This window comes from Staurois parvus, unplaced genomic scaffold (assembly GCF_062004578.1).
Source record: "Staurois parvus isolate SC_StPar_1 unplaced genomic scaffold, SC_StPar_1.0 ptg000647l, whole genome shotgun sequence".
Lineage (NCBI taxonomy): Eukaryota > Metazoa > Chordata > Amphibia > Anura > Ranidae > Staurois > Staurois parvus.
Window position 1 is genome coordinate 1,882,322 of NW_028318443.1, and position 19,335 is coordinate 1,901,656.

Below are 19,335 nucleotides of genomic sequence, written 5' to 3' on the forward strand. Positions count from 1 at the left end.
ATTCTGTGTCCCTAAGTAACGTTTCTGTGGCCCTAACTAACGATTCTGTGGCCCTAAGTAACGTTTCTGTGGCCCTAAGTAACGTTTCTGTGGCCCTCAGTAACAAATCTGTGTCCCTCAGTAACAATTCTGTGTCTGTCCCTAAGTAACAATTCTGTGGCCCTAAGTAACGTTTCTGTGGCCCTAAGTAACGGTTCTGTGGCCCTCAGTAACAATTCTGTGTCCCTCAATAACAATTCTGTGTCTGTCCCTAAGTAACAATTCTGTGGCCCTAAGTAACGTTTCTGTGGCCCTAAGTAACGTTTCTGTGGCCCTAAGTAACGATTCTGTGGCCCTCAGTAACAAATCTGTGTCCCTCAGTAACAAGTCTGTGTCTGTCCCTAAGTAACAATTCTGTGGCCCTAAGTAACGTTTCTGTGGCCCTAAGTAACGATTCTGTGGCCCTCAGTAACAATTCTGTATCCCTCAGTAACAATTCTGTCTGTCCCTGAGTAACAATTCTGTGTCCCTAAGTAACGTTTCTGTGGCCCTAACTAACGATTCTGTGTCCCTAAGTAACGTTTCTGTGGCCCTAAGTAACGTTTCTCTGGCCCTAAGTAACGATTCTGTGGCCCTAACTAACGTTTCTGTGTCCCTAAGTAACGTTTCTCTGTCCCTAACTTTGTCCCTGAATACAGCCAGGTCTGCCTCTGTTGAATGACTGGAGGCAAATGGAGAATTCTAAAATGGCCGCCATTTATAGCTCGACCATTACACAGTGCTGGCTGGCTGGCTGCTGATTGGCTAATGCGATCACATGTCATGAATGAATGCATTATGGGTCAGCGCACTTTGTCTGCGCGCCTTCCCAGACATCCCCGCTCCGTCGCCGCACATGTCGCCGCCATTTTAGGAAAAATTTCGATTCGCGCATCCGAAGTCTGCTTATTTTCGGATTCGGCTTATTTTCGGAAATTTTCCTAATATTCGAAACGAATTCCACTTCGCCTACTTCGATTCGCTCATCTCTAGTCGTGAACCAAAAATCCCTAACACCATCTACTACCTGACACACTGGGTACCATTTCAAAACCACTAAAGGCTGACAAACGGCTCCTAACCGATCATTTTTAAACTTCAAGTTGTTCGTCAACATGACTCCTTGCGTGAGTCATGTATGTTTCTGTTCCCCCCTTACACAGTAGCAACATCTGCTACATATGTTACTTGTATTTTTCACAAGTTTTTTTTAACCCCCTACCCACCTCAGTTCACCAGTCCCTCACATCAACCTCCTTTCCATCGAACATCTCTACTACAAGCGGAAACAACCTCTTCAGACCAGCGAATATATCAAGATCACTTCTACTACTTCTTTGTTATGGAAGTTTTACATACACGACAAAGAAATATTCAACTTTTCACACAACTTACAAATTATCCCTCCGACTCCATGCAACCCGTATATACCCAACAACATGATTAGCATATCATCTTTGAATGTCCGAGGCCTCAACTCTCCTTACAAGAGATCTCTACTGCAAAAAGAAGCTCGCTCTCTGCAAACTGATGTTCTTTTCCTCCAAGAATCCCACTTTACCTCCTCCAAAATTCCCAAATTTAATCTACACCACTTCTCATCAATATTTATGGCAACCAACTCCAAGAAAAAGAACGGCGTCATCACCGCCATAAGAGACTCCCTCCAATTCCAATATATCTCAGAATGAGCAGATCCACAAGGCCTCTACCATATTTTAATATGCAAGATCAATGAAATCCTATATACCCTGGTCAATATCTATGGGCCAAATACCAACCAACTCCAATTCTACAACAAACTAATCACAATCATTACTACCCAGAGACAAGGCAGACTACTACTAGGAGGAGACTTCAACATCATAAACAACCCACTCCTGGACTCCTCTTCCAGTAAACGCTCCTTTAAACATACGTTTAACCGTTTTCTACACAACAAGGACCTCTACGACATATGGCGATGCCAACACGGTACAGAAAAAGACTACACCTATTATTCTCCGGCCCACCTCTCCTATTCCAGAATTGACCTTTTTATCACAGACAAGTGGACCTTACAACATATCACCTCCTCCAAGATCGCCATCATAACATGGTCGGACCACGATCCAATTTCCATCACTCTGAACCACAATCAACACTCTTCGATCCCTCGAATGTGGAGATTAAACTCAACCTTACTGAAGAATCCAGACCACAGAAAACATATACTAAATGCTCATAACCTGTTTTTTGAAATGAACAAATCACCTGATATTTCTATACCTATACTATGGTCTACCTACAAAGCATACATGAGAGGTATTCTTATTCAACTAAACGCCCGTATCTCTAAACAAAGAAATCAACAAATAGATGAACTCCTCATGTCAATTAAAACAAAAGAAGAATTAAACAAAACATCCCCAGACCCCTCAACCTCTACTTCCCTCGCCATAGATAGAAACAAACTCAAAACCATCCTACTTTATAAATACGACCTCAACCTTCAAAAAACAAAAGCTAAATTTTACTCTATGAGCAACAAAGCTAACGCCTTATTAACCAAAATAATTAAACAACGACACCTAAAAACAAAAATATCCTCAGTTCCCCACCCAACCACACATACTTTAACCACAAATCCAGGAGAAAAAGCTAACGCCTTTGCGACCTATTACCAACAACTATATAATCTTAAAAACGATCCTGACACCATCCAACCAACACTTACATCCATACAACAATTCCTTCACACAACTAAACTCGCCCAACTCTCCCTATCCCAACTTGATGCTATATCTACTCCAATATGTATCACAGAAATAGAAAATATCACCAAAACACTCCCTCTTAACAAATCTCCAGGTAACGACGGTTATACTAATGAATTTTACAAACATTTTGCCCCAAATCTTGCACCATACCTATCCAAACTCTTTAACCATGCAGCCACCACTGGCATATTCCCCAAAGACATGCTACAATCGACAATAACAACAATTATTATTATTATTATTACATCTAGTTTATATAGCGCCAAAGGGTTTGCTCAGCGCTGTACAATAGAGGGGTGGACAATACATGAAACATTACAGCACCTACAAGCATCACACGAGGGGTTATAGGGCCCTACTCTTTCGAGCTTACAATCTAGGAGGGAGGGGGTAGTGGTACAGGAGGAAGTGGCTGTGGGGGATGGAGTGGTAGGAGGAATGAAGGAGAGCAGCAGTTAGGTGAGGGTGGGGTAGGCTTCCCTGAAGAGGTGGGTTTTCAGGGAGCGCCTGAAGGTGAGGAGGGAAGGTGACAGTCTGATGGATTGGGGTAGTGAGTTCCAGAGGATGGGGGAGGACCTGGAGAAGTCTTGCAGACGTGCGTGTGAGGAGGAGACCAGGGAGCAAGATAGAAGGAGGTCCTGTGAAGAGCGAAGGGTATGGGTAGGGTGGTACTTGGGAATCAGGTTGGTGAGGTAGTTAGGGGCAGTGTTGTGAAGGGCTTTGTAGGTCAGAGTGAGTAGTTTGAATTTGATGCGTTGGGCGATAGGGAGCCAGTGGAGGGATAGGCAGAGGGGGGTGGCAGAGGTGGAGCGGGTGGTGAGGTGGATGAGTCTGGCCGCTGAGTTCAGGATGGTCTGAAGCGGGGAGAGCCTGCACTGGGGTAGGCCGGTGAGGAGGGAGTTGCAGTAGTCAAGGCGTGAGATAATCAGGGAGTGTATGAGTAGTTTAGTGGTGTCTGGGGTAAGGAAGGTGCGTATTTTGGCGATGTTCCGGAGGTGGAGCCTGCATGTGTTTGTAAGTGATTTGACATGAGGTTGGAAGGAGAGGTTAGAGTCCAGAATGACTCCAAGGACTTTGGCTTGCGGGGCGGGATTGATGGTGGTGATGTTAGTAGTGATGTATAGGATGGAGGGAAGACGAGAAGCTCGGTTTTGGAGAGGTTGAGCTTGAGGAAATGGAGCGACATCCAGTCAGAGATGTCGTTTAGGAGGTGAGTGATGCGGGCGGAGAATGTGGGGGTGAGGTGGGGGGTGGAGAGGTAAATTTGAGTGTCATCAGCGTAGAGGTGGTAGTTGAAGCCGTGGGAGTGTATGAGTTTGCCAAGGGAGGAGATGTAGATGGAGAAGAGAAGGGGTCCAAGGACAGAGCCCTGGGGGACCCCAACAGAGAGGGGGAGGGAAGGGGAGGTGGCACCATTGTAGGAAACGCTGAAGGAGCGTCGGGATAGGTAAGAGGAGAACCAGGAGAGAGCAGTGTCTCTGATGTCAAGGGAGAGTAGTTTATTAAGGAGGAGGAGGTGGTCAACTGTGTCGAAGGCCGCGGAGAGGTCCAGGAGGAGGAGGACAGAGTAGTCGCCTTTGGCTTTGGCGGTTAGTAGGTCGTTGGTGATTTTGAGGAGGGCGGTTTCGGTGGAGTGTAGGGGACGGAAGCCGGACTGTAGTGGATCAAGGAGGTTGTTGTCAGTTAGGTGGGCGCTTAGGCGGTCGTAGACTAAGCGCTCCAGGAGTTTGGAAGTGAGTGGCAGCAGGGAGATGGGTCTGAGGTTGTTTGGGTCAGAGGGGTCCAGGGAGGGCTTTTTGAGTATGGGGGTGATGTGCGCATGCTTTAGGGGGGAGGGGAATACGCCAGTAGAGAGGGAGAGATTGAAGATGTGGGTGAGTGAGCAGATGAGGGAAGAGGGGGGTGACTGGAGGAGTCGAGAGGGGATAGGGTCCAGGGGGCAGGTAGTGAGGCGGGCTTCTGAGAAGACCCTGGTGACTTCCTCAGTGGTAGCGGGGCTGAAGGAGCGCAGAGCTGGGGGGGTTACGGTAAGCGGGGTCTTGGGTGTGGAGGGGGGCAGTGCGGTTGCGAGGTCAGAGGAGGGAAGAGATGAGGGGGAGATGAGGGGGGGGGGCTAGGTGGGGAGGTAGATTGCGAGTTGACTATGTCCTGACGGATTGCATCAATCTTGTTGTGGAAATGAGTGGTAATTTTGTGGGCGGTGAGTGAGGTACTGAGTGGAGGAGGGGGGGGGGGAGAGTAGGGAGTTGAAGGTGGAGAAGAGTCGGCGAGGGCAGGAGGAGAGGGTGTTGATCAGGTTTACGAAGTAAGCCTGCTTGGCGGCGTGGAGGGAGGAGGTGTAAGTGAGGAAGGCAGATTTGTAGAGGGAGAATGAACGGGGGGACCTGGTTTTGCGCCATAGTCTCTCTAGCGCGCGACTGCGGCGTTTGAGGCATTTAGTGTGGTCGTTCTGCCATGGTTGGAGCGGTCTGGGTTTGATGTAGCGTGTGGTTAGGGGTGCCAGAGAGTCTAGGGTAGCTGATAGTGAGTCGTTGTACGTGTTAATGGCTAGGTCAGGACATGACAGTGGAAGGATGCTGTCGTGTAGGCGGTCGGCAGCTGAGTGGAGGGGGGCCGGGTTCAGGTTGCGGAGGTTGCGGCTGGTGATGGTTTGGCGCTCTGGGGGGGGGGGGGGGGAGTTAGGGGAAGGGGAGATGGAGAACGTGAGGAGGTGGTGGTCGGAGAGAGGGAAGGGGTGTTATAGAACTGGTTGAGGGTACAGAGGTGGGAGAAGACGAGGTCCAGGGTGTTCCCAATGATGTGGGTGGAGGATTGAGTGTGCTGTGTGAGCGCGAAGGAGGAGGTTAGGTGGAGGAGTTGGGAAGTAGCCGGGCTGTTGTCGTTGATGGGGATATTGAAGTCCCCGAGGATGATGGTTGGTAGCTCAGAGGAGAGGAAGAAGGGAAGCCAGGCGGCGAAGTCATCCAGGAAGCGGGGTATGGATCCGGGAGGCCTGTAGATCACTGCGATCCTTAGGGGGGTGGGGGTGAAGAGCCGGATACAGTGAGCCTCGAAGGAGGAGAAGGTTAGGGAGGGAGGGTTAGGGAGGACCTGGAAGGTGCTCAGCGGTGATAGGAGCAGGCCGACCCCACCACCTTTGTGACCGCTCAGTCTTGGTGAATGGGACCAGACGAGACCTCCATAGGAGAGTGCCGCAGGGGAGGTGGAGTCAGTGGCCTGTACCCAGGTTTCGGTGATGGCTAGGAGGTTAAGGGAGTGGGAGATAAAGAGGTCATAGATGGCAGTAAGTTTGTTGCAGACCGAGCGGGCGTTCAGGAGTGCAACCGAGAGAGGGGGGATGGATGCGGGGAGAAGGGGCACAGGTATGAGGTTGAGGGGGTTACGGCAGCTGGCGGGAGCAGGGGGGCCCCTAGAGGAGGGGTGAGGTGGCGAGGGGCCAGGGTTCGGGAAGATGTCCCCAGCGGATAGGAGAAGGAGAAGGGTGAGGAAGGTGGCATGGGGATGGGAAGTGCAGGAGCGTGTGGGTCTGATAGTGGTGGCACGTGGGTCGACGGGGGAGTGGAGTAGCAGGAGGAGGTGGTGAGTGCCGTAGTGGGGAGAGGGGAGAAGTGAAGGGGCAATGTAGAGCTGTTTTGGGGGGGTAGGCGGGTAGAGGGAGTTGATTTTTGGGATGGTGGAGAGGAAAACGAGGAGGAGGAGTGCAGGAGGCATGTTGGGGTGGGTGGAGTGACGGTTGGGTCAGGGGAGGTGAAGGGATACAGGTCAGGGCAGGTTGGTGTGGGGAATCTGTATTACCGTGGGAGACTCATTTGAGTCCTTCTGTAGGGGTAGAGTGAGGGTGGAGGGAGGCAGCTGGTTGGCAGCAGTCTGTGGGTGCAGTAAGCTGGCGACCGTGGGTGCTGTGGCATGTCTTCAGTGGGTACGGTGGTTCGGCTAGCGGAGGGGTCGTAGGGTGCGATGGCTGGGGGTGTTGGTAGGCACGGCGACTGATGATGCTGACGGCTCTGTGACTGGGGTTGTTAAGGCCAGGCGTCGGGTGCTGCGGGCTCGGCGCTGAAGGTGTTGAAGGGCGCAGCATCAGGAGGTGTTGAAGGATCGTCGTCAGGGACGAGCGGGGCGTTGCGGTAGCGATCGTCGGCCCTGCGTGGTTTGTGCTCAACCGTGATCTGTTGCGGCCGGTAGGAGAGACCGCGGCTTCAAGGGTCGTGGTGGGCCACTAGTCGCCGGGGCATCGCCAAATCCCAAATCCCAAAACCTGGTAAAGACCCGCAACTCGTCCAAAATTATAGACCAATCTCCTTACTTAACACAGACATAAAACTGTATGCAAAAATTATAGCTCGTAGACTACTCCCTTATCTTCCTAACTTAATACACCCAGACCAAGTAGGATTCATTCCAGGCCGCCAAGCACCCGATGCCACCAGAAGACTTATATCTCTTCTCCACCATTTAGAACATACCAAACAGCCCTCAATACTCCTATCCTTAGATGCAGAAAAAGCATTTGATCGAATACACTGGCTATTTATGCGATTGACATTACAGAAATTTGGAATTACGGGATGGATCCTAACAGCCATCCTAGCACTATATTCCCTCCCTTCAGCCAGAGTATTAACAGACGGAACATTATCTGAACCCTTTGATATCACCAATGGTAATAGACAAGGATGTCCACTATCCCCCATCATATTTGCGTTGCTCATCGAACCCCTAGCCTCTAATCTCAGAGATAACCCGGCATTTACTGGCATCAAATACCTTAACACCGAACATAAAATTAGCCTATTTGCAGACGACATTATATTGATGATTAGCAACCCAACCAAATCCCTCAAAACAATACGAACCCAACTTCAACAATACTCAATGGTTTCCTATTATAAACTCAATGAACCCAAATCTTCAATTTTAAATCTCCACACACCACACCATTCACAAATATTACTTGCTAAACAATTTCCCTTCTCTTGGGAAAAAAATAGCATTCCCTATTTAGGAATCAAACTCACTTCAACAACAGACCAACTATTCTCATCAAACCACAAAACATTACTTGAAACTATACCCCAAGAAATTGCTACCCTACGCACCTCAGAACTTTCCAAATTAGGCCGAGTTGCGACCTTGAAAATGTACATCCTACCAAAAATCCTGTACATTTTTCGCAGAGTCCCCATACCAGTTCCTAACACCTTCCTTTCCAAATTGCAATCGATTCTCTCCAGATTTTTATGGAACTCTAAAAAACCTTGATGCACTACCAATCTCTTGATACGCTCATCTTCCAAAGAGGCGCGGGCCTTCCACATTTAAAATCCTACTATAACGCTATTCTTTTGGACCAAATATATTTTTGGTGGAACCCAACTAGAGAAAAAATCTGGTCTACAATGGAAACCTCTCCCTTCAATCCACTTAAGCTCCAAAACCTACTCCTAATTCCTACAATACTACAAACCAACTACCAATTAAAACACCCATGTATCCAAGCCGCCCTTCAAGCCTGGCGCGATCTCCTGACCATAGAATACACAGACCCCAAATTAATTCTCACCCCAATTGAAATATTACACTCCATTACACCCTCACTGGATCTAACCCAATGGGAAAAACGAAACATACACAAAATAACAGACCTCTATAAAGACCACACCCTGCAGTCATTTCATATTCTCCAATCCATGTTCAACTTACCATCGACGGAACACTTCATCTACTTAAGGATTGCCCACTGCATGCAAACAAAGAGTATACCTCACACCACCTAATACTGCCTACCTGTTCTTTACAAAACTACAATACCCAGGTAAAGGTATCTCTACTTTCTACAAATACATAACGAACATACAATTTACTTTAAAATCTACCTCCTTATCCAACTGGGAAAAAACCCTCTCAGAAACAATCACAGCACACGCATGGAGCACAGCATTTAACACCACTTACAAATCATCCCGTTGCAGTTCACACTGGGAAGCATATTTAAAAATCATCCACCAATGGTATCTAACCCCAGTCAAACTTGCCATGTATTACCCAAAACACTCCGCCTCTTGCTGGCGACAATGCGGAGACATAGGTTCAACACTACATATATTATGGTCATGCAAATCAATTAAATCCTTTTGGAAACGTATCTTCCAACTAATCTCTGAAATAACCCAAACAGTGATCAACCCAAACCCTCTACTTGCGCTTTAACACATTGGGATTGAAAAATTCCCCCATACCTCTCGCACCATAATTGTCCACATACTTTTCGCAGCAAAAATCACTATAAACAGATTATGGAACACCACTACTGCCCCTTCTCTAAAATCACTAATTACAGATCTTAATTTCCAATGCGAAATGGAAAAAAGATCGTCCCTCAACAACTCCACCCAGCACAAATGTAATTCCCAATGGACTAACTGGTTAAAACACCCCAATTGCTCAGTACAAGCCTGATATTGTACAAACAATTGAATTACCTATCCATTTTAGACTGGTACTCCTCCCCTCATCCCATTATAACTTCCTCCCCCTCCCCTCTCCCTACCCTCTTCCTGTTCTCCCCATGTTTATATCCCTCTACCATTCTCTACACCTCACCAAAGTTCAGTATATATCCATATCTACCTATGTTACTATTGTCTTATTCCTTGTCCCCAGCCAAATGGTGGGGTACACATGCTCCAACAATATATTGTTTGAATACGATTTTTATTGAACTGAACGTTGTTATTATTATAACATTACCCTGTTATTGAAAATCTTCAATAAAAACATTTTGAAACAAAAGTAGTATTATTACAATGCAAATACAGAATTTTACCAATACAAAGAAAGATGACTATAGGAAAGAATGTTACAGAAAAGAAACAGAATAATACATTACGCAGACATCCTGATGACTGGGCTTCCAAAGAAGCAAGGGACAAAGCGGACGTTGGGCGTTTTGCTAAGGTGTTATATACACTCTGCAAAAGACCACCCCTAGACTCACCCACCCAAGTAAATTCACACCTTTCCACATATCTTAACCTCCAATGGATGGGCTCAGAACACTGGTCAGTTTAGTTAAAGAAAACCAGGAATTCCCAGTTGCCTTCTATCCCCATCACCTCGATTGAGTTCACAATAACCTTCATGAAAGTGAACATTATTATAGGCCCAAAATAGCCATCACATCCCTGAAGAGTTGGTTGTGGCCCGCTCAGTGGATTGCTTTAAAAATGTCCTGGATTCTTTCTTGGATACACAGAATATAACATTTATAGGTAAAGTTGATCCAGGGAATATCCGATTGCCTCTCGGGGGATCAGGAAGGAATTTTTTTCCCTGCAGCAGCAAATTGAATTGTGCTTTGCTGGGTTTTTCTGCCTTCCTCTGGATCAACTGTGGGTGTAGGATTATAACTTTTTTTTTCTTAATGGTTGAACTGGATGGACTTTTGTCTTTTTTTCAGCCAGACTAACTATGTAGTAAGACCTCATCTGGAATATGCAGTTCAGTTTTGGGCACCAATTCACAAAAAGGACAACCAAACTGATAAGAGGCATGGAGGAGCTCAGCTATGAGGAAAGATTAGAGGAACTGAATTTATTCTCTCTAGAGAAGAGGAGATTAAGGGGGGATAGGATCCCCATGTATAATACATAAGGGGGGGATATGATCTCCATGTATAATACATAGGGGGGATATGATCTCCATGTATAATACATAAGGGGGGTTATGATCTCCATGTATAATACATAAGTGGGGATATGATCTCCATGTATAATACATAAGGGGGGATATGATATCCAAGTATAATACATAAGGGGGGATATGATCACTATGTATAATACATAAGGGGGGTATGATATCCATGTATAATACATAAGGGGGGATATGATCTCCATGAATAATACATAAGGGGGATACGATCTCCATGTATAATACATAAGGGGGGATACGATCACCATGTATAATACATAAGGGGGGATACGATCTCCATGTGTAATACATAAGGGAGGATATGATCACCATGTATAATACATAAGGGGGGATACAATCTCCATGTATAATACATAAGGGGGGACATGATCTCCATGTATAATACATAAGGGGGATACGATCTCCATGTATAATACATAAGGGAGGGATATGATCTCCATGTATAATACATAAGGGGGGATACGATCTCCATGTATAATACATAAGGGGGGATATGATCACCATGTATAATACATAAAGGGGGGATATGATCTCCATGTATAATACATAAGGGGGGGTATGATCTCCATGTATAATACATAAGGGGGGGATATGATCACCATGTATAATACATAAGGAGGGATATGATCTCCATGTATAATACATAAGGGGGGATATGATCCTCGTGTATAATACATAAGGGGGGATATGATCTCCATGTATAATACATAAGGGGGGATATGATCAACATGTATAATACATAAGGGGGGATATGATCTCCATGTATAATACATAAGGGGGGATATGATCTCCATGCATAATACATAAGGGGGGATATGATCTCCATGTATAAATACATAAGGGGGATATGATCTCCATGTATAATACATAAGGGGGATATGATTTCCATGTATAATACATAAGGGAGGATATGATCTCCATGTATAATACATAAGGGGGGATATGATCTCCGTGTATAATACATAAGGGGAGATATGATCACCATGTATAATACATAAGGGGGATATGATCTCCATGTAGAATACATAAGGGGGGAGATGATCTCCATGTATAATACATAATGGGGGATATGATCACCATGTATAATACATAAGGGGGGATATGATCTCCATGTATAATACATAAGGGGGGGATATGTTCTCCATGCATAATACATAAGAGGGGATATGATCACTATGTATAATACATAAGGGGGGATATGATCACCATGTATAATACATAAGGGGGGATATGATCTCCATGTATAATACATAAGGGGGGATATGATCTCCATGTATAATACAGAAGGGTGGATATGATCTCCATGTATAATACATAAGGGGGATATGATCTCCATGTATAATACATAAGGGGGGATATGATCACCATCTTTAATACATAAGAGGGGATATGATCACCATGTATAATACATAAGGGGGATATGATCTCCATGTATAATACATAAGGGGGATATGATCTCCATGTATAATACATAAGGGGGGATATGATCTCCATGTATAATACATAAGGGGGGATATGATCACCATGTATAATACATAAGTGGGGATATGATCACCATGTATAATACATAAGGGGGGATATGATCTCCATGTATAATACATAAGTGGGGATATGATCTCCATGTATAATACATAAGGGGGATATGATCACCATGTCTAATACATAAGGGGGGATATGATCTCCATGTATAATACATAAGGGGGGATATGATCTCCATGTATAATACATAAGGAGGGATATGATCACCATGTATAATACATAAGGGGGGATATGATCTCCATGTATAATACATAAGGGGGGATATGATCTCCATGTATAATACATAAGGGGGATATAATATCCATGTATAATACATAAGAGGGGATATGATCACCATGTATAATACATAAGGGGGATATGATCTCCATGTATAATACATAAGGGGGGGGGATATGATCTCCATGTATAATACATAAGGGGGATATGATCTCCATTTATAATACATAAGGGGGGATACGATCTCCATGTATAATACATAAGGGGGATAGGATCTCCATGTATAATACATAAGGGGGGATATGATCTCCATGTATAATACATAAGGGGGATATGATCACCATGTATAATACATAAGGGGGGATATGATCTCCATGTATAATACATAAGGGGGGGATATGATCTCCATGTATAATACATAAGGGGGATATGATCTCCATGTATAATACATAAGGGGGGTATGATCTCCATGTATAATACATAAGGGGGGATATGATCTCCATGTATAATACATAAGGGGGGATATGATCTCCATGTATAATACATAAGGGGGGATATGATCACCATGTATAATACATAAGGGGGATATGATCTCCATGTATAATACATAAGGGGGGGGGATATGATCTCCATGTATAATACATAAGGGGGATATGATCTCCATTTATAATACATAAGGGGGGATACGATCTCCATGTATAATACATAAGGGGGATAGGATCTCCATGTATAATACATAAGGGGGGATATGATCTCCATGTATAATACATAAGGGGGATATGATCACCATGTATAATACATAAGGGGGGATATGATCTCCATGTATAATACATAAGGGGGGGATATGATCTCCATGTATAATACATAAGGGGGATATGATCTCCATGTATAATACATAAGGGGGGTATGATCTCCATGTATAATACATAAGGGGGGATATGATCTCCATGTATAATACATAAGGGGGGATATGATCTCCATGTATAATACATAAGGGGGGATATGATCACCATCTTTAATACATAAGAGGGGATATGATCACCATGTATAATACATAAGGGGGATATGATCTCCATGTATAATACATAAGGGGGATATGATCTCCATGTATAATACATAAGGGGGGATATGATCTCCATGTATAATACATAAGGGGGATATGATCTCCATGTATAATACATAAGGGGGATATGATCTCCATGTATAATACATAAGGGGGATATGATCTCCATGTATAATACATAAGTGGGGATATGATCTCCATGTATAATACATAAGGGGGGTATGATCACCATGTATAATACATAAGGGGGGCTATTATCTCTATGTATAATACATAAGGGGGGATATGATCACCATCTTTAATACATAAGAGGGGATATGATCACCATGTATAATACATAAGGGGGATATGATCTCCATGTATAATACATAAGGGGGGATATGATCTCCATGTATAATACATAAGGGGGGATATGATCTCCATGTATAATACATAAGGGGGGATATGATCACCATGTATAATACATAAGGGGGATATGATCTCCATGTATAATACATAAGGGGGATATGATCTCCATGTATAATACATAAGGGGGATATGATCTCCATGTATAATACATAAGGGGGGATATGATCTCCATGTATAATACATAAGGGGGGATATGATCTCCATGTATAATACATAAGGGGGATATGATCACCATGTATAATACATAAGGGGGGCTATTATCTCTATGTATAATACATAAGTGGGGATATGATCACCATTTATAATACATAAGGGGGATATGATCACCATGTATAATACATAAGGGGGGATATGATCTCCATGTATAATACATAAGGGGGGATATGATCTCCATGTATAATACATAAGGGGGGATATGATCTCCATGTATAATACATAAGGGGGATATGATCTCCATGTATAATACATAAGGGGGATATGATCTCCATGTATAATACATAAGGGGGATATGATCTCCATGTATAATACATAAGTGGGGATATGATCTCCATGTATAATACATAAGGGGGGTATGATCACCATGTATAATACATAAGGGGGGCTATTATCTCTATGTATAATACATAAGGGGGGATATGATCACCATCTTTAATACATAAGAGGGGATATGATCACCATGTATAATACATAAGGGGGATATGATCTCCATGTATAATACATAAGGGGGGATATGATCTCCATGTATAATACATAAGGGGGGATATGATCTCCATGTATAATACATAAGGGGGGATATGATCACCATGTATAATACATAAGGGGGATATGATCTCCATGTATAATACATAAGGGGGATATGATCTCCATGTATAATACATAAGGGGGATATGATCTCCATGTATAATACATAAGGGGGGATATGATCTCCATGTATAATACATAAGGGGGGATATGATCTCCATGTATAATACATAAGGGGGATATGATCACCATGTATAATACATAAGGGGGGCTATTATCTCTATGTATAATACATAAGTGGGGATATGATCACCATTTATAATACATAAGGGGGATATGATCACCATGTATAATACATAAGGGGGGATATGATCTCCATGTATAATACATAAGGGGGGATATGATCACCATGTATAATACTTAAGGGGGATATGATCTCCATGTATAATACATGAAAAGAATTTCATATGGGCACAGTGTTGCATGACCGCGTAATTGTCATTCAAAGTGAAACAGCGCTGAAAGCTGAAAATTGACCTGGGCAGGAAGAGGGTATAAGTGCCCCGTAGGCGATGGGTTAAAATGTGGTCCTTTCATTTTTGTTTGAGCAATGTACATTTGAAAATTGATCAGCCCTGATTTGAAAAAAATAATATGTCCCTACATGTAAAGCCATCATGAATGTTGATGAATGCCAGCAGCTGAGAAAATGACTGCCCATCAAACACGACCAACCCGGTCCCAACAATCATTGAATGACAGCGTTGCTTTACTATGTACACAAAGGGGTGACATCACAGGCCTCCCCCTGAGACCCCACCCATAGACATCATAGTAACCATGACCGCATGCTTGGATAAGGGTCTTGTATGAATTTTGGGGGGAGGCCATGTTTTCGCCATGGGGTTCACCTTAAAATTCATACCTAACTAAAGGGCCTGGTATGGGTTTTGGGTGGTGCCCATACATTTATTTTTTTTGCGGGTTCCTAACAACCAATTAAATCACTGCAAAAAAACTAGAAGCTTTAACAAAAAAGACAAGAGGGGGAAAAATGCACTGGAACGTATTAAAACGCATGAAAATGTATCAAACACATGCATCTGGATCACAAAAGCATGGTGTGAATCAGCCCTTATTACTAGATGTACAATGCTCTGTGTATTAGTACTTCTTCTTGAAGAGTGTTATGTAACGATACTACAGGTTTGTGCCAATATCTACTTCTATCTTTGTCTGTGAAGAGTCGGGGAGAAGAGGAAGTCCATCTGCGTCGGCGTCTTTCCACATATAATGCAGATATTGTAACAATATAAGTTCCTCTTTGGATGTTTTATAATCAGCAAAGATTGTCCTGATATCAGTTACTAATCATGATGTCCCATGTGCTGGTCCTGCTCATGCTGTGTCTATGGGGTATGTAGTATATATAGTCTGTAGTGATTCTTATATACAGTGTGCTGGTCCTGGTCATGCCGTGTCTATGGGGTATGTAGTATATACAGTCTGTAGTGATTCTTATATACAGGGCGCTGGTCCTGCTCATGCCGTGTCTATGGGGTATGTAGTATATATACAGTCTGTAGTGATTCTTATATACAGGGCGCTGGTCCTGGTCATGCTGTGTCTATGGGGTATGTAGTGTATATACAGTCTGTAGTGATTCTTATATACAGGGCGCTGGTCCTGCTCATGCTGTGTCTATGGGGTATGTAGTATATACAGTCTGTAGTGATTCTTATATACAGGGTGCTGGTCCTGCTCATGCCGTGTCTATGGGGTATGTAGTATATACAGTCTGTAGTGATTCTTATATACAGGGTGCTGGTCCTGCTCATGCCGTGTATATGGGGTATGTAGTGTATATACAGTCTGTAGTGATTGTTATATACAGGGCGATGGTCCTGGTCGTGCCGTGTCTATGGGGTATGTAGTATATACAGTCTGTAGTGATTCTTATATACAGTGTGCTGGTCCTGCTCATGCCGTGTCTATGGGGCATGTAGTATATACAGTGTGTAGTGATTCTTATATACAGCAGTAAATTTATATATGGCCTGTAGCAGGGGTGGACTGACAACTCATGGGGCCCCCGGGCAATAGGGGATCATGGGGCCCCTGTGTCCTTGCCCAAACTCAAAAAAGCCTATGAAAAAGGTACCAGGGGCATCTCATGGGGCCCCCTACTGATCCCGGGCCCTTGGGCAGTGCCCGAGTTTCCAAATGGTCAGTCCGCCTATGGTCCTGTAGTATTATATGTAGCATTGGCTGCTAATTCTGTGCTCTCTATACACACTGATCAGCCATAACATTATGACCACTGACAAGTAAAGTGGATAACATGGATTGTCTGGTTACAATGACATGTGGGAGTCAGTGGGATATATTAGGCAGCGAGTGAACATGTCCCTGACGTTGACGTGTTAAAAGCAGAAAAAATGGGCAATTATAAAGACTTGGACAATTGCTCAATGGCTGCATGACTGGGTCAGAGCCACTTCAACGTGGCAGCTCTTGTGGAATGTTCCCGGTCTGCAGTGCTGAGCACCTTTCTGAACTAGTCCCGGAAGGAGAACATGTCAACTGGGGACATGGGGCTACTATGGGTGGCCAAGGCTCACTGATACACGGGGAGAGCGAAGGCTGACCCATGTAGTCTGATCCAGGGTACCACTGTCCATGCTGACCCGTGTCCACAGTCAAAAGCAGAATTTGGAATCTGATGGTTTGATTGCTCCTGTGGACAGGTGTCTTTTATACAGGTAACACAATGAGATTAGCAGCACTCCCTTTAAGAGACTGCTTCTAATCTCAGCTTGTTACCTGTATGAAAGACACCTGGTAGCCAGAAATCCTGCTGAATGATAGGGGATCAAATACTTATTTCCCTCATGAACATGCAGATCAGTCATCATTTGTTAGACATGTATTTCTGCTGAATTTGTTGTTGCTATTCTGTCTCTCAGTGTTACAATACACCAAACATTCGATTTTTAGACCAATCATTTCTTTGTGAGGGGCGAACATTCAAAATCAGCCGGAGCAAATACGCATTTCCTTCACTGTATGTGTGTGTATATATATATATATATATATATATATACACACACACAGTATCTCCCAGAAGTGAGTCCACCCCTCACATTTCTGTAAATATTTGATTCTCTCTTTTCATGTGACAACACTGAAGAAATGACACTTTGCTACAATGTGACGTAGTCAGTGTACAGCTTGTATAACATGGAAATTTGTTGTCCCCTCAAAATAACTCAACACACCGCCATTAATGTCTAAACCGCTGGCAACAAAAGTGAGTCCACCCCTAAGTGACAAGGTCCAAATTTGGCCCAATTAGCCAATTCCCCTCCCCAGTGTCATGTGACTCGTTAGTGTTACAAGGTCTCAGGTGTGAATGGGGAGCAGGTGGGTTACATTTGGTGTTATCGCTCTCACTCTCTCATACTGGTCACTGGAAGTTCAACATGGCACCTCATGGCAAAGAACTTTCTGAGGATCTGAAAAAAAGAATTGTTGATAGTGGAATATTCTCCCAGGTAGGGAGCAGGGGTGTTGTTGGTCAATGTCAGGCTCTCTCTGTGGGAGGGGGAAAGGGGGGGGGGTGTTGGTCATGTCCATGGGGCCAGACGATTTTTGTGTTGCCTAGGGCAGCACAAAACCTAAATACACCACTGCCCCTGCAAGACTTCTGTTTCAATGGAGAGACAGTTGCAGTTATTGAAAGAATGTCGTTTAGAAGCTTCTTTCAGAAATACCGAATAACAACATTATTATATTGTTTGTCACGTTTTCTAGCAGATTCAAATGAACAGCAAATTATTTATTTATTTCAGATTCTTATATATCACCATCAATTTACATATATATTGTATATTCACATCAGTCCCTAACCCTCAAGGGGTGTACAATCTAAGGTCCCTAACCCTCAAGGGGTGTACAATCTAAGGTCCCTAACCCTCAAGGGGCATACAATCTAAGGTCCCTAACCCTCAAGGGGTGTACAATCTAAGGTCCCTAACTCTCAAGGGGCGTACAATCTAAGGTCCCTAACCCTCAAGGGGCGTACAATCTAAGGTCCCTAACCCTCAAGGGGCGTACAATCTAAGGTCCCTAACCCTCAAGGGGTGTACAATCTAAGGTCCCTAACCCTCAAGGGGCGTACAATCTAAGGTCCCTAACTTACATTCATACACATATTAAGAATAATTTAGACAGGATCCAGTTAACCTACCAGCATGTTTTTGGACTGTGGGAGGAAACGAGAGTACAGTACCTGGAGGAAACCCACACAGGCACAGGGAGAACATACAAACTCCAGGGAGGTGATGCTGTGGTTGGGATTTGAACCAACGATCCGAGTACTGCCAGGCGGGAGCGCTAACCATTTAGCCATTGTGCTGCTTAGATACAAGTAAGAATTTCAAATACACAACTTTTCTATGCTATGAAAAGAAAAGAACCACAAAAAAACCCTGTAATTTCCCCTTCCCATTTGACTCCAATGCGTTTTGTCAAAACAGAAAATTTACTGAAGTCATCAGATTTTTCAGGTTTCATAATTTGTTTTAATTTTAGGGAAATCAGAACTCTCGGTTTCCCTCACAATATAATTGACATAAGCGCCGGGACAAATGTTTGTTGGAATAGACACACAGATATTGGAAAGCGAATGTCCACCTTTTAAAATATGATTTCTTGTCCTTTTTCCTACCTGAGTGATAATCCCGATATGTTCTTTTCATAGGCGGGTTCCATGAAACTTCCACACAATACTGCATCGATCAGCCGAGAGGAAGGGAATCGGTGGTTGGAGGAGCGATAACAATCCCCTGCCAGATTGCCTTTCCAGTAGAGAACAAAATCGCG

At 43.9% G+C, this 19,335-nt stretch overlaps 1 protein-coding gene across 1 annotated transcript in view; it reads left to right on the plus strand.

Moving 5' to 3' along the window:
• The first annotated feature begins 1,133 nt into the window (after nt 1-1,133).
• Nucleotides 1,134-19,335, plus strand: part of LOC149448969 (uncharacterized) — a 38,635-nt gene continuing 20,433 nt past the window's right edge. Inside the window, exons 1-2 of the mRNA XM_089694021.1 lie at nt 1,134-1,145; nt 1,845-2,322. Coding sequence (XP_089550147.1) covers nt 1,134-1,145; nt 1,845-2,322 — 490 coding nt within the window. The remainder of the gene's footprint in view (nt 1,146-1,844; nt 2,323-19,335) is intronic.